The 17,486-nt window shown below is 40.6% G+C and overlaps 1 protein-coding gene across 1 annotated transcript in view; it reads right to left on the bottom strand.

The window, feature by feature from the left end:
- Positions 1-17,486, bottom strand: part of Pappa2 (pappalysin 2) — a 244,382-nt gene that overhangs the window by 132,104 nt on the left and 94,792 nt on the right. The window contains exons 4-9 of the mRNA XM_059280960.1: positions 16,916-17,209; positions 14,887-15,079; positions 11,220-11,341; positions 9,390-9,879; positions 6,417-6,545; positions 1,591-1,682 (exon numbers count right to left, since the gene is read on the bottom strand). Of these exons, the coding sequence (XP_059136943.1) occupies positions 1,591-1,682; positions 6,417-6,545; positions 9,390-9,879; positions 11,220-11,341; positions 14,887-15,079; positions 16,916-17,209 (1,320 nt within the window). The remainder of the gene's footprint in view (positions 1-1,590; positions 1,683-6,416; positions 6,546-9,389; positions 9,880-11,219; positions 11,342-14,886; positions 15,080-16,915; positions 17,210-17,486) is intronic.

Genomic DNA, 17,486 nt, shown 5'->3' with positions numbered 1-17,486 from the left:
AACATGTATGCTGTTCTTGAGTTAAATGAGACTTGAGCTGCATTGGAGATGGCACAGTGTCCAGAGAATGTGTGTTTATTTTCAGTATGTGACCACTATGTGGCTACCAAGAAGAAATGATACAAACAGAGGTGACATTAACAAATACTTGTGCACAAAAGAGGGGGGTGATTGGTTCAGTGCACTCCACACAGCCAGACCACATCTGGCCTATTGGATTCCTTTCTGGGCATTGACCAGACAAAGCGTGCCAGGTTGGGGTAAATAGGAAAGGTCTGGAAACCTAATCACATGAGGGGATGTTTGGATTGGAAAGGAGAATAGTGAAGAGGCATTTCAAATATCTGAATGGTAGTCAAATAAAACAGGAAAAAATGTATCCTCTGGAGCTTCGGAGTAAGAAAACTCACTTGATTGAATATAAGGAAAGTTTCAGAGCAGGCTTGGCAGGGGCCTTGTATGCCTCTAGATGAGTTGGTAAGATGGTCTGAGACTCAGTCTACAAACTCAAAACTAGGAGGGAGAAAATTTTAACAAATAAGACCATTGTTAAATAGAATAGAGTACATTTTTTCATTGCCAGAATTATGTAAGGAAAAGCTGCATGCCCCTATGTCAGGATTTTGTAGAAGTGACCTCTCTGAAAGCAAAGCTGGACTCTAGTCCACTCCTAGTCTGTACTCCTAGAAGGGAAAGCACTAAATACAAAAGGTTATACTACTTAATACATGGCACACCATGGACTGTTGTTTGGATGGGTGGGTAGCTAAACAGACAGATAGGTGATACTAAGTTTCTCTGGCTCAGCTTTGGCTCTGGAGAGCAGAAGCATCTGTATGTGTTATGTCATATTGAGTCCATAATAAGTTTTATACATTGTAATATGCTACATTGTCTTAAGAGCCAAGGACACGCACTGATACTTAAAACAACTTTGATGTGGGGTTCTACTCTAGACAATCATCACAATGTATGGGAAGGAAAGTAGTTTGCCTCTGAGGAAACTGTTCACGATACGTTCATCATAACTAGGGGGAATGTTGTGTGCTACCTCTCAATGCTAAGGGTTTAGATATGACATCATCTAGTTATAACTGATCACCACTCATTCCCCAGGACAGAAAACACCAGGACCGTCTGCTGGCCTCTATGATCTCATCTATTAAACATAGACATCAAGAGATAGCTTGCTTCTCCTCTGGCTTAGAACACTCCCTGACCTTAATTTTTATGTAGAATCTACATTATTGTTCTGCTTCTCTGGCATTTTGGCATATGTGTGAGGACTCAAGAGAATGTCCTGGTACCGTCAAGGTGGGGACCAGTACAATCTGTCTAGTATGAAATTCTAGATCTGCACTCCTTTGGCTCAATTTCTAACTAACACTTTCAGGTAAATAAGCAAAAAGAAATCTTTTAAGCCTTTTGTGCCTCCATTTAGTTTCTTAAAGGTTTAAGTGAAAATTTAATTACTATATATGTAGTATTTGGTGATACTGCTTTAATTATCAATAAGCTGCAGGACACTAAGGATTCACAAAACAATACAGTTATATCTCTAAAAGTAAGACATAATCCTCCTAGACTCACCCACACAATTGAAGCCTTCTTCTAGTTTACATGCTCTTGAGCACCCATCTCCACTCAACAGGTCTCCGTCATCGCACATTTCTCCCATACTCCTAGAAATACACAGTTAGACACCCATAAAATGACCTTTCTCATTCAGCTACCATTACTTCATTTAAATTCCTCCTTATGCTTTAAAAATTAAAAGCTGTACAAAAAAATAATAATTTACAAGAAATATTCAAAAATAAATATTTAAAGTAGATGTGAGTTTAGCAAAATGGTAGATTAGCAGGGTCAGTAGGTCATAGGAATTCCTAGAAACCAAGTGTATTATGGCACAAAAACATCTGAGAGAGCCTTGTGGGAGGCCAGAAGTGTGCCTGGCAAGATCTTCTCCAGCGCCGTGATAAATGAGGTCTTAGAAAGTAGCTGATTTGTAGTTTTCAATTTTGCTTAATTTATTTATTAGCTATAGTAATTTACAAAAAACAGTAGCTTTGTAATATGCTAATAACTAATTACAGGAAATAGAAATCAAGAAAGTGACCCCATTTACAATGCAAATTATAAAACATGGATGAAAGAAATTGACTAGAACAACACACATACAAACTTACACACACAAACATTCACATACACACACAAACAAAGGGTTAATATGTAATCTTGAAAGCCCACTCCTGGGCATTATTCAAAATAACTAAGAGATGAGACCACCTAAGTGTCAATCAGCTGATGGATGGAGAAAAATAATGTGACACATATCCTGTAGAGTACTATCCAGCCTCAAAGGAAACTAGAATTCAGTCTTTGGGGACAGCATAGATGGGGCTGGAAATCATTATGTTGAGTAAAAATTAAGTAGGCACATAAAGGAAGTATCCTGTGATCTTGCTCATATTGGGGATGCATGAAGTTGATCTCATACACCTTGAAAGTGGAATGGTGGTTAACAGAGATTGAGGAGGGCAAAGAAAAGGGAGTGATGGGGAAAGGTTTGTTGATATGTTCTGAATTACAATTACATAGGAGCAAGTCCTGGTGTGCTTTTGCTCAATGGACTGACTAAACAAAATATTTGTAGTGTATTCATGAAGCTGGAAAAGAGAATTTGAAATATTTTTACTGGGAGAAAGTGATATATGAAGAGATGGGTATGTTTAACCTGTTTAAATATTATATCAAAAACATCACATGGTATTGTGTGCATTTTTAATGTTTTATTTAAAAGCATTTAATAAATTTAATTAAAAGCCATTGACAATTTTAAACAGTAGCTGATTTTCCTGAAGACAGAGGCACACAATACTCTGAAAACACATAGAATATTCCAAGTCAGCCTTGGATACAAAGACAGATCCTCGCTCACAAACAAAGCAATCAAAACAGGAATAGCTAATTGGTGAGAAGGCCTGCCCATCTGTGTCATTTTATGATTTTTTTAAATCATTTTACATTAAATCATTTTCCTTTATGCAGGTGAAGTTATAAAAGTCAGATTTTGCAGAGTTAAATCTCCTGTTTATATATAACTAGGAGATTCAAGAAGCGCCCTTATGGCTGTCTTAATCAATGGCACAGCCAGGGTTCAAGTCACTGTCCTTACTTCCTACTACCACCTAGTGGCAGATACCATATATTACAGGGAAAAAAGAAAATGTCATCTTTGAACCTTAGTTGATGACTAAATGTAGGTCAAGATAGGTAAGTTAGTCTACAGTGAGATTTCTTTCAGAAAGCATGTTATGAGAACAAAATAGAAAAAAACTTAAATCAAAACTTCTGTGGAAAAAGTAAGATTTGGCTATTATAAAATGCCTTTGGCTTACAGTTTTTCCTCCTTTACTTTTCAATATGTCCAATAGCTCCATATATAAAGAAATTTGGAATTCTAAAAGGTTGTCAGACCAAGATTATCACAAATAGCTCCAGCCATTATTCAAAGGTCACTATGGGGATGGATTAAAGATGAATTAAAATGAGAATGCTTATAAATAAATTAAAACTATGGTACAGACGCAAAAGCACAGTAATCATATTTTAAGTTGTAAGACAGAACTGAGGACAGGAATGAAAACATAGGAAAAGTATAGTTGAAGAAATTATGAGAGGTGGTAATGTGGCTGAGTAATGGAACACTAGCCCAATTTATGGAAAGCTTGCTCTTAATCCCCAGAACTGAAAAAAAAAAAAGTTTAAAAAAACTTCTCATTCTTTCTCTCCCCAAACTAACTCATACATACATCTATGTCACAGATTTTTGAATGATCTTTTTAATACTTATTTATTTTGAACTTATATGTATGTTTTTGCCAGGTTGTATAACTATGCACCTTATACCCATAGAGGCCTGAAGACAGTGTCAGATCCCCTGGAACTGAAATTATGGACAGATGTGAGCCCACTTACAGGTTCTGGGACTTGAACTCAGGTCATCTGGAAGAGTATCTAGTGCTCTTAACCACTGAGCCATCTCTCTAGCCCCTTCACGTTCTTTTCATACTAAGGCAATATATGGTTTGTCAGAGACTGCCCCAGGCACCTAATCTACTGTGTGATATTCAGGAAATATTTCCAAGGCTCATTCCTAGTTTACTCATGTATGGAGAAAGGACTGATTTACATGAGCAGTTCTCAACCTGTGGGCCATGACCTCTTTGGGGTTCTAACGATTTTTTCACAGGTGTCACCTAAAACCATCGGAAAACACAGATATTGACATTATTTTTTACTACAGTAGCAAATTACCATTATGAAGTAGCAACAAAAACAATTTTATGATTGGGGGTCACCACAACATGAGGAATGATATTAAATGGTTGCAACATCAGGAAAGTTGAGAACCACTGATCTACACCAATGTTTCCCTGTCTGAGTTCTAGGTCATAACCTTGGAAAGAAGCAACTTTACAATTTTATTTTGAAGACAATTTAAACAATTAGCATAAGCATATTGCATATTATTTTGTGCAGTGCTGCCCAATAGAAATCTAATGAGAGTCATACATTCAATTTTGAAATTTCTAGTAGTCACTTAAAAAGTAAAAATAATAGATAAAGTTAGCTATAATAACTGTATTTCATCAAACTGTGGGTACTTAAGACATTACCATTTGAATTTTTAATCAATGTAAAATGATTGATAAGACATGTAACATTCCTTTTGTATCCCAAACACTTGAAGTCTACTGCATTTAAAATTCATTTTCACTTACATCTCACTTCAAATACTTCACCTTTACTTCAATTTTGTATTTGTAGCTGAAAAAGTCAATTCATTTATCCAAGTTATCTCAAACTTTCAAGCTATTCTTAAAGGTTTTCCAACAACTAAATTGAGTTTCAGTTTTAGAAATAAATTGCCTTAAATTAAATTAAAATAAATATTGCACTTCTTAGTTGCATTCCCCACATTTTGAAGTCTCAAGTGCCACATGGTTCAAATGGTAGGTGGACAGCATGTATTGTGAAAATCAACTTCTAAATAAGCACTGCTCCAAATTTCAGAGCCCTCCCTAGTGCTGAGCTTGATAGTCTTTTATCTGGAATCAAGTGGGTTAAACCACTTGCAGGACTCCCTGTGCCTTGTGTATTGGGGTGCTCCAAGCTGAAGCATAGCTGGGATTCAGAAATGTCTTCCCCCGGACAACAGTACTGATTGGGCAGCTGAAGAATGCAAACAGGAGCTTTTGGCATGGGACTTTGTGAGACCCAGTAGCAGAGAACTGCTGCCTCTAGTTAACCTGCTTCAAGGGACAAGAGTAAATATGGCTATCAAATTAGGAAGACGGTCCTGCAATACACTCTGCTATATATTCCCAGGCAAATGAGGCTAAGGCCTCATGGTAGCCACAATTGGAGAATGGCACAAGAAGAGAGCTAGCATACTGAGGATGAGCTGGGGAGGATCAAGGACGAACAAGTGAGATTTACATATTTAAGTGATTTCTGTTGTATTCATATGGGAAATAATATGTAGTGTTTGTACTTTAGTGCGATGGAATAGGATTAGACCATAGTTTGAGAATCTCAGCAGACCAAGATAAACAATGTTCAGTGATCACTAGTCAGATAGAATCCTACAAAAGGATATAGAATTCAGTATATATTTTCCTGGTCTGAGAAATTAAAAAAAAATAGCCATCTTAATAAGATGCAGAATTTGGCAATGCATCATACTTTGCCTCCCAGATCCCCACTCCCAGCAGCTTTATATAAGTGTAGGTTAGGTGAGTATGAAGGATAAGTTAGATGAGGATTAACCAACTGGCCTGGGTTTCCTAGGACTGGATATATGTCAATACTGAACTTGGACAACTTCCAAACCAGATGAATTTGCTCCCCAGTCTGATAACACAAGCCAATAGGAAGAAGATCACAGGATGTTAAGGAACCAAAGGAATCATTATATTTCTCCCTTGGTAATGCTTACAGAAAATTATACAATAAGTGGAGTAACTCTCTTCCCACCAATCACATCCACTTTGTAAAAACTGAACAAGCAGACACTGGTCTAAATTATATCCTCCATCATTATTTAACTGTCATCTACATTAATTCCTTCCCTACCTCACTGTGCTGCAGTTCCTCACTGGCACCTTAAGGGGGCCCCAGAGAGTCAGCCCAATCCGGGGACGATGTTGACTAAAAGTGGGTCCCCTTCAAACTATGCAGAGGTGCCAGCGACCTCTCAAAACCCCAGATTTTGGAATTTCTACATGAGACGTATGCAGTCCCTTGCTTCTACACATTTTTAAGTTAAGTTAAACTCAAATAGAGGGTTACGCCTTTTTGAGCAGTTGAGCACAACCCAGCTCACGTTGTCTTGCATACACGTGACTTACCTTGCCACCTTCCCATCTCCACAGTAATGGCCTCCGTGAATGTGGCTCAGAGGAGGTGAAGCCTCTCCAAGTTCCCCTCCAGCTTCAGCTTGAACTTGGTACTGATACATCTGCCCGGGTGTGACCTCCCTGTAGAAACCAATGAGTTTGTGACGATCACATCCACAAAGTGGCATGCCCTGGGTCCTTTGCGGTTAGTTCACATGAGTTTAAGGGAACAATTATGTGAAACAAAATGTGAAACATGCCAGTTGACTGAAACAAAGATCAGGACTCAATTCTACAGCATCCTCATGTTTGTGTAGATATTTATCTCTATTGGCCCCATATGTTCTCCACTTGTAAATGTATTAGTAAGTGCTTGGTGAGTTAACACTTAAGGTAACAGTCCCTGAGAATGCAGTAGGATGGCATGTAGTGTTTTTAACCAAGATAATGTACAGCAACTTTTGAAAAACCTGTAATCTATATTTTTAAAGTACTCAAACTAAGTGAGGTCTAGAATTTCAGTGTGTGGGCTCAGTCAAGCCTATTCTTGGATTTGTAGATCACGGTTTCCTTAAAAGAGAATTCTTGCATTGAAAAGACTGGAACAAGTATTTCATAGAAGTAAGAACACAAGAATACAGTTCCTTACTACATGGAAGATAAAAAAATTCCCAGGTAGAGACACATTAAATTGGTCTTTATCCCCAAATACCGAGAATGGAGTTGGTAAGTTGACCTGAGAGATGGAAGGAATTTATCAGACTCTCTGGTCCCTGGTATATTGATTAAGTGGGAAGCGTTGAGACAAGACATTTATTTGGTAGGAAAAGGGCTCCTGAATGGGGCTGCTTGTTTGAAAGATAAATTCTGCCTCGTCTTAATTTTGTCCAGTGCTTGTCCTGATTGGAAAATACCAACCAAGTCAAGATAGGATGCAAGTATTTAGGAGAACACGATCTCAAAGAATTATTGGGACTGCCATGAGTGGCCAGTGTAAATCTCCTGCCAAGATTCTCCTTTCTTTAACGGACTCTTTACAGCAACCACAGAGCCCCCGCCCCACGATCTGACACAGCAACCAGCAAACAGGAAATCTGGGATTTCCAAAATACCTTTAAAATTGTCTGGATTGGCTTTTAGGTATATTAATAGGAAAGACACCTACATATTAAAGACTCTTAAATTTCCAAATTAGTTTTCCCTTTTGAGAAAGGAACCCTCTCCTGGGAGCGCCAGGTGCTGTTTCTAAAGCAAATTCAATTTTATCCCAATCAATGCCAGCAGTTGGTTTCCTTTGGGGGTGGTTTCTTCTTGTCCAGCCATGCTTAAAAGTCTTACATGGCTCTGCGGCTGGGAAAAGGATTAGATGGAAATATTATTGTGCATTTACTCTTCTTATGGAGAAAACATAGCAGCAGGTACCTCAGACCTCCCATGAGCTGAGTGAGTCTGTGAAAGGCAGTGTTCTACTGAGGGAAAGAGATGGAGTCAGTTGGAAATGGGGTTTGAAGCCAGAGACGGCCATCTACTAGTTCAGCAACTGAGTGTAGGGCAAGCTTAGTTTTCTATCTATAAAACAGGATATTACTGACCTTAAACATTTATAATGTGAATTATTAATGTGAATATCATTATGTAGCAAACACTGTATCAACTGCTGGGCTACAGCTGCTAAATCATGTTAATTTTTCTTTCTAATCTATCTCATGATCTGCATTCTATGTATATTTATTTTTTTAACCACTTTTCAATCTTCTGATGGCAAAGATGAGAACAACCATGGAAAGAAGAATGTATTGGAGCTCAAACTGGACATTTTGAAGTTTTATAGCTAGGTTTTATAGCTGTGGTGAGTTGCCAAATGCCTACCTCAGCCAAGATGTACACCTCTAAGGTTTGTATGACAGCTGTCTCTCCTTTTGAAGAAAGGCAGTTCATTATTTGAATCTGAAACTTTTCATGTAACTTCATGGAACAGTATCAAGAGGAATTTCCATCAGAGACTTGAAAATTACAAGTGATGGGGAATTTGCCCTTCCTGTTTCAAGGAACTCTCCTAGAAACAGCCATTCACCCATGAGAAGTAGCCCACAGCAGGGCTTGAGTGGTCATGAGGAAAAGGGTCCTCACATCCCCAGCCACATCAGCTGTCTCAGCTAGGGCCCCACCCAATATGTGTATGATGTTACCCTGGGATCTAGCAAGCAATCCAGAGGAAATCACCCAGCCCATGCATAAAATAATGAAATAAAGTTTGCTATTGTAATTTGATCATTTCTAATATGGCAAAAATCATCTAATGGAAACCACTCTGATCAAACTTTATTGTACCTTGTTATGCCCTCCAGTCAGTCTCTAAGAAGACGCTGAAGTGGGGGGATTTGCCTTTGACTATAGCAGCATCTAAGGCAGACATTAAATTCTGACCTCTGCCCTTGTCTCTAACACTGAGCATACTGTGCCAGGAACACAGAAGAACTCACTAAATGTCAAAGGAAAGACATTAAATAAAATAAGTGAAAACTAGAAACAAAAGAAAGAAGAAATGAAAATGGGGAATAAGAAAAGGAAGGAAAAGTGAACATACATATGGATGAATCATGAAGCTGTATTTAACATCTGAGAGACTTGTGACCTTTTAGTGTAGCTATGGAAGAATTGGCTATAACTTGAAAATCATGGAAGTTGTGCTAAATTATTGGAAAGTTACAAGAAGGATCCAAAACAACACTGCTTCAAGACAGAAAAATCTTATTCTGATCAACTTTAGTATTAATTCCACTCACTCAACTAAAAGACCTCATACACTAACTTCTCCATCATTATACTGATGACATTAGCAGTCAAAGCACATGCTTTCTCTTTTCTGGGAAATAATTTTCTTCAAAAGCATAGCAGAATATTAAAAAGTAGAAGCAGAGACAACCAAATTGAAACAAAGTCCCGGAAGTCCCATGGTTTGGAAGATTCTGTTGACCAACTTACATGTCTGTGAACTTCCTGTGCGGGTGTGTCACCACCATGGGCAATCCACTGGGAAAAGGAGGCTCCCGGAGTATCTGATAACTCACAGGCCTGCATCCAGAACACAAGGAACTATGGGGCCGAGAAGTCAGGAGAGCAGCATCAATTTCCATTCGTTCATCCAAGGTGTAGACTTTGACTCCCAAGACTTTTCCATCCACGTGGAGTTTGATGGTAAGTGGTGTGTCACAAAAAGTGTTTAAGGGACCAAGGTGTACAGATTCCTTGAATTCTAGCAAGATCTCTATGTCAAAGAGTGCCCGGGAGGAATTCACGGAGAGGTAAGTGACCCAGAGTGTGAGGGTATCAGCTTGGACTGGGTGTTGGAAAAGCAGCTCCAAGCTACAGCCTTCTTCTGGGCAGGGCACAGTCATATTCATGTGGTACATGTGGAGCTCAGGACTCCAAGCCTGCAAGCTAGGCTCACAGGGCTGGTCCACATCAGGAGGCCCTGGGGAAATGAGAGAAAAGATGCATCAGGAACCACTATTAAAAGAATGAGAAAGAGCAGCAGCCCATATCAGCAGACAGAGTTCTTACGGAAAGCCCATCAATTTGTGGATTATCTCTTAAGTGTTCTCTTTTGAAAAGATTCATGTATGTCCAGTCCTGTCAATCATCTCCATCCAGCTTTCTCCTTGAGGCTCTATCATTTGAATAACTAACTAGGAGCCCAAGGTGACATCAGATAGTCATTGTAGAAGACTCATACATCATTATTGTTCTGTTTTCTTGTCACAACCTGGACTGAAAATTAATTCAAATAGACTGTTTCTAATACACCTTTCTCGGTAGTTTTGTGGATCTTAATACCTACAGAGCAGGGGGTAGGGGTTATTCAGAAGATGATGATTAGGTAGGTATCAAAAATGATGGTGAAGAGCCAGGCATAATGGCACTCTCCTTTAATCCCAGAACTTGGGAGGCAGAGGCAAGTGGATCTCTGAATTCAAGGCCATCCTGGTCTACAGAACTATTTCCAGTACAGCTAGGGCTACACAAAGAAACCCTGTCTTGACAAAAGCAACAATAATAACAAACAAAAACAACAAGCCCCAATCAATCAGCCAAACAAAAACTGGGGAAGACAGAAGTCAGCTCTTCTTGGAGAAGGGCTAGAAGCCATGTCCACAGAATTTTCTGCACTGGCACTGAAAAGGCTCATGTTGAAATTTGTCTTCTAGATCCTGATATACATATGTGAGTGAGGATGTGACTGTTAGAGGACTTAGGGGAGGGACAGGAAATGAAATAACAAAAAACATCTTCTCCCTAGCTTAGATCACATTCAAAGCACAACCAGTACCAGTGATTAATAGACTCATAAAATAGTGTAGATGAGAACGATCCGTGTGGAACACCTAGTCCACCCTGCCCCCACCCAAACTTGCTCAGCCAGCACATGAGTGTTCTTTGCAATGTGTTCTCTATTACTCTCCTGATATAGAGGAGTAAACACTTAGCTTACACCATCATGCACCAAAGCTGCTTCAGAGATGAGTAGACATATGCAACATTTCTGGCCCTAGTTCACACTGAGGTAACCCTTGAGAAGGTCTGACTTCTCGATCCCTTTGTGTTAAATCTTTACATCCTCACAGCCATGGGACTATCACATTATACCAACATACGACATGCAGAAGCACCAGCAGTGTTTCCAAGACCCTGGAAAGATTCAGCAAACCCTCCCTCACCCACGTGCAAAAAAACCACAAACATACACCACTGCTTCATCTATTACTCATGCTCAGTAGCCACTAAAATATTAGTCAAAAATCCATGGTACTTTACCCACAGCCTCCTCTGGAGTCCAGTAACCGGAAGAGTCACACACCCGCCCAGAGGAAGCCTTGTATACATACTGACGGAATGTCCCATCTTCAGTACAGGCACCACACATACTGCCAGGGGCCCTGGGAAGAGGAAGCAAGAAGAAGGAAGTGCCCTTATGTTGAATAGGGAAAAGAAGCCAGGAAGACTCTGGGAAGAAGGGTGTCACTGGAAAATCAGACCCAGGGGGACAAGTGGGCACATTTATCGTGGCAACTCATGTCCTTCTTCTGAAGTCCTCATCTTTGTCAAATTCACAAGACATGAGAAACCTCAAGGTCAGGAAAGAGAAAAGTTTAAAAAAGTCCTGAAGAAGTCTGTGAGATGCAAGGGAATTCTTGTCCTAGAATCATTAAACAAGAAATAGGCATATTTTCCCGAACCAACATAGAACCCCTTTCTATAGTAATTAAGTGTCAGAAAGGCACAGGATATACATACCTGGCCACTAAAACAATGATTTTCAGAGTGAAAATGTTCTGATTCTTTTAATGCCCTACTTTCACTTACATGCATAAACTAGAGTATGGAGGGTGACACCCCTTGATTCGACATCACCTGTAGCAATGGATCGTACTTTCCTAGCAGCTCTGGGTGATAAGCACTAGCTCCAGCCTTACCTCCTGCAGTTCCTTCATAAACTTTATATTTCTAGCCAAAGTTCCACCACGCTATGGGCCAAATTCTCCATGCTCTTCACATCACTGCATAAAGCACATGTCCTTACAACAATCTTATAGGCTGTTCAAGCATCCTCACTTAGCACTCTTACTTCACTTACTCAGATGTGGTCTTTGCAGGAGGTGCTTAGCCTTATTCCTCTGAGAGTCCAGCCCCTGCTTCTCTGTACACACCTTCTAATTGGCCCCTTTCTCAGGATACTGCTGTGTGCGCGCTGCAAATTTACAGCCATTCTCTTTTGACTCCTAGGCCTATGAGTATATCTGGGTCTGCTTAGGTCTCCTTGTGTTTGTAAGAATTAGCACGTGACTGGCTTCAGCAGTCCCTCTGTAAATGTCTGTCCTGTAGATGTCTGTGAGATAATTCAGTCTATGAAGAGGTTTTTACAAACGTCACATTTGGAGTACCCGGAACGTGCAAAGATAACTATACTGAGTAACAAGGCCAACTCTTTCTGAGAGTTGTCTCTCTCTCATACTTGGAATGTTTTCAGAAGCCCATTGTGAACAACATATTTGAAATGTTAGCCTAAAATCAAGGCAGCATACCAACAGAACATATGAATAGCAGGTTAGTACCTTATAACACACTAGTAAAACCATATTATTACACAACGGCAATAATAATGACATTAAACACCTTACATAACCTGGCCTTGTGTTTTACACAACCTCCTTCTAACCCTTGTGGTGACACCATGCTTACAAATGAGAAAACTGGGGTTCAGGAAGCTTTAAGTCAGTTGCCCAAAGTCACAAGTGTCTTAATTCCTTTGAGCAAGTTCCCAAATACCACCTAGTGTTCAGTATTTTGGCAACTAAAGGGTGTAGTTCCAAGCCACCCTTTGACTCCATCAGTACTCTTCCTAACGTGGACACAATTCCAAACCACATTTCCCTGATGCACTTGCCCTTCCGGGGCTGCTCCAGAGTGCGTAGCTGGGGCTCCTCTCTGACACAAGGATTCCAAATACCTACAAGGGTGGAGTAAACATAACTCTAGGCGTGACACAAATTGCTGGGCATGTGACGTGAGTCTCTCCAACACACGTGCTGGGAGGCCTCAAGACTAGCCCACCTAGCCGAGCAAAGGAAGCAAATTGCAGTCTTTTCTGCCAACAGACTCTCAGCAAGCCAGTTCTGATGTCTGCTTTATCGTAACATTTGTACCAGAGAGAGAATTGAAAGATTAAATTGTTTACACGTGTTACATAAACTGATGTAAAACTCGGGTTTGCATGTACCCACACAGGACAGTCCTGCCAGAGCTACACAAGGTCACACTTGCAGGAAGATGGTTCTTGTACACATTGCATAGATGTGTGCTGAGTCACCGAAGGAGCCATGGGAACCTGGGTGCTGATAACAATGCAAACTACTTTGTAGGGCTGTGAGTGCTAAATGATGTCATGACTAAGTGTGAATCAAAGAATGAAGATTTCAAGCAACTGAGTATCGCTTTGAAAAATAATCCACTGGCTTTATTATATCCTCATCTCTCCTTAGCTGCCCCCAACCCCAGGCTTTCATTAAATCCAAAGAGTATGAGGACATGCTCCAGGGCCATTGGTCCCTTAGCTGGACCCAGATAGCCACAGTGAAGTGTTGTACAAAAAGGAGTCACTGTCCTGTTGCCCTACACCTGAGTGTGTGGACAGCACAAAGTAGACCCAATGGAGTATTTTAAAAAATAGTAAAGGCCACAAATTTGGGGATATGGAAAGGGGAGGTTGGATCCAGGACGAGTCAGAGGGAGGAGTTGGGGTGAATATGGTCAAATTTCATTATATGAAGTTCTTGAAGAATTAGTCAAGTAGTATATTAAGAAAAATAAGAGTAAATGGCTACCTCCTAAATGAGAAAGAAAGCTCAGAATCCAAAGCATGCATCTATTCTGATCTATTCTGTGCTCCTCATTTCTGAATCCCCCACCCCCCAACCCCCCGAATCACCTCTTGTGGGGTCTTGAGCCAGCCCTGTGTGTTTCTCACTCACAGGGAGGAGTGGTGCCCACTGTGAGGACTGCATGAGACAGGTGAAGTCAGATGTCTCTCAGGGTCTTCCACATAACAGGATTTAAAAAAAAAAAAAAAAAAAAAAAAGATGCTTCCCTGTTATTCAGCATCTGGGTGTAGGCTTCCGAGAGTCAAGTCTGCATGGGTCCAAGGAGCCTTTTCAGTTAAATCATATGCCCCATTGCTATATCAGATTCAGATCTCTTTCCCTCTCTTTCCCTCTCTTTCCCTCTCTCTCTCTCTCTCTCTCTCTCTCTCTCTCTCTCTCTCTCTCTCTCTCTCTCTCTTAGCTTTTTATAAAGAATTCCTTGAGATTCAGTTCTATAAGTAAGCAAAGGAAAATGACAGCTGGCTTCAGGTACTGTGATTTTCTTCAATGAGTATGGATTAAGTAAGTGTCTACTATGGCAGTCTCAGAAACAAAAATAAAAATAAAAATACAGAACACTAGTTGCCAGTAGAGGGGGCAAGTAAGAACAGACAGTAACAATTCCAGATAGTGGCCATGAGGCAGAACACAGCGTTCAGCAGGAGACAGAGACAGTATTAGAAATGCTGAGTTGAGTTTGTAGACTCCCACACTTTCTCTTTTCACCCTGGAACTGACTAAGGGAACATGGTCTGCTGCTTTCCTTTCCCCAGTCACTGCTGGCCAAGAAGAAAGCCTTACCCTGCAGAGGAACAGCTGGCTAAGACAGATGGGCCATGCTTTGCCAGTTCTGCCAGGCCATCCTTGTGTGGAATAAGCACACACGATGAACCTCTGGCTCTCGTGAGACACCCTTAGCACTGCTAAGGAGCTGAGCCCAGAGCAGACTCATGAGGTGTCCCTGGACAGCTATGTACACATTTGCATCATAATCGGGGTTCTCCTCAGTTCATTTTCTTCCTCTCTTTTGAAATGATTCAAAGACGGTGGAGCACCTCTCTCACCTGTCATACACAACTCCACTGATAGGAGGCAGCCAGTGGATAGTGAGGGACTTGTTGGTTTGCCCGATAACCATGGGAGGGATGGGAATAGGGGTGGGCTTTCTGCTTTCACTCCATTGCTGGTATACGAGGTCCAAATAGCAATGCATCCGGGCTACTTGATTGGGGGTAAAGCTGTCAGTGCACTCATCATCTGTGGAGACAAAAAAGGATGTGAAGGCTGAACCTGCACTGTTGTATAAAGGCAGGGCAAAGAGCTCACTCCATTCTCACTATTACTAGCACCCTACATCTCGCATTTACTAGACTCAGAAAACATTAGACTCAGTAAAGGAATTCATTCTTCTCCAGAAAGAAAGCCAGATGTGGGAAAAGAAAAGCAGAGACATAGAACTTGCTTCCCACCGAAGCTTTCTCATTACTATATTCTTGGATTGTCCTAGGGTGAGACTCTAGTCATGAAGTCACAGGATTGTCCTAAGACAATGATTTTCAACTTTCCTAATGCTGCAACCCTTTAATACAGTTCCTCATGTTGTGGTGACCCTCAACCATAAATTTTTTTCATTGCTACTCTATAACTGTAATTTTACTACTACTATGAATCGTAATGTAAATATCTGATAAGCAGGATCTCTGTGTGCTACCAACCCACAGGTTGAGAACTACTGTCCCAAACTGATGGTTGCATACTAAGCACACCACAAGATGGCAGTGTTTCAGCAGAGGGTCTCCTTGCCTGTGTTCAGAATTACCTACATCTGCTACATACCCTGTGTCCATGCCCAAGGGAAATGAGTATTCACTCGCGATGCTCAGTGGAGAGAAAGCTGAAATTTCAAGGAAACTTAAGGGGTGGGAATGATGGCCCCAATCTTTCTTTCAGAGACAGCAAAAATCACTATGTTCATTATACGTTTCATGAGGTTGAAATGTGTGATCTTCATTTCAAGCACTTTTCTATTTAGAGTAGACCAAAAACCACCACATCTGCTTCTCAATATTGCCTCTGCCACACTTTAAGGTGGTACCTAAGGAGCCTCTGCTCCGACACTCTGCATCTCCAAGGCCACCTCATCCTGGCTAAGGGAGACAGAGGTGTTGGTGCTTATGAATTCAATTCATTCTTCACAACAATGAAATTCGGAGGAGGGAAATATCTTAAGAGGCCACAGGCAGAACCAGCTAGCTCATTGTTCTTTCATACCATCAAAGCCATGAGCAGGAGCTGGTAGTTTGCCTTTAGTAAAACATGGAACTAAGAATTAACCTTCGTTCACCATTGGAGTAGGTGATCAAATCAAATTAGTTGTCAATTTTAATTATAATTATGCCCATCATTAGAAGAATACTTAGTGTTACTCTTTGTCAGAAACAAGAAAGGTCTGATACATAGGTGAAATGGGTGATCCAGGAGATGTCCCAAAACAGGACAAGGCCACACAATACAGTTTTCCTCAGGGCCAAAAAAGCACCATTTTTTAAAAAAATTAAATAGTATCATTTTGGGCACAGTACATGGACAATAACCTAGGAATCAATGTTGTGCTGGAAGAAGAGAATATGATTTCTTACATAGTATAAGGTAAAAGGTTTCTAGTACCTCAATTAATCAAGTCAGTTTGTTAACTATCTGTAAAAGTACTGAAGAGACATCTTCACCCAGAGACCTGTCCTTTATCACTATCAGACTAGACCATTTTCAGAGGAAATGCCTCAATGAGAACCATCATGTTGTAAAACCTGAAGAGATCACAGGAGGATTTTTTACTTTGTCCCATTTTAACTATACATGATAGGAATCACTTTCAAGCTCTAAATGGAAGAGAATCCAGTCAACAAGACCCTGCAATACCTCAGCATTTCATCAAATACTTCAAACACATGGAAAATAAAGGACTATCCAACACAAAATACACTTCTGTGCCATGAACCTCCCTGGTTCCCTTTAACTACATACTCCCTACCAATTCCCAAAGACACTTAAGTGACCTTAAGAGAAAACAAAGCATTGAAGCTGTGGTGATACCTGTGTAGCTCATGTAGTTTCTGAATGGAGCCCCTGGGAAGTGGGTGAGGCCACAGGTGTCGTTAGCTGGCTCTGGGTCCCGACACAGCTTACTCTTGGGTGTAGGAGCAGTGTCAGCACACAGGTCTCCTGTCTCCATGGATGGCACTGTCTCTCTACAGGGGTCATCACAGGATTCTCTTTCACTGACTCCTTTGAATACATGGTAGAGTCCCAAGACATGTCCCACCTCATGGATCATGATGTTGGTGTGGCCAGGCATGCCATAATAGGCTGGGTTGAGGACGACACCACCTGTAATGGAAGGTTTGGAAAACCTCTTTGAGAAAGAGATGAACACCAGTCTTCCTTAGTCATTCTTTGACAAAAAACCCCAATAGTCCATCTCAGCCTCTACAAACATAGTCTATAACTAACTTGGTGGTATCTAATAATGTTCTTCCCTCTTTGTACAGACAGCCATAGAACTAATCAGTTAACATTTCTCTAATATCTGTCATGGGTCATTATAGACCTAGTGACCAGACATATCTGTATGAGAGGGACAAGATCCTCAGCTCTAGATGTACAT

Source organism: Peromyscus eremicus, chromosome 15 (genome assembly GCF_949786415.1).
Source record: "Peromyscus eremicus chromosome 15, PerEre_H2_v1, whole genome shotgun sequence".
NCBI classification, from domain to species: Eukaryota; Metazoa; Chordata; class Mammalia; order Rodentia; family Cricetidae; genus Peromyscus; species Peromyscus eremicus.
Note: the sequence above shows the minus strand (reverse complement) of the source record. Positions and strands in the feature narration are given on the sequence as shown.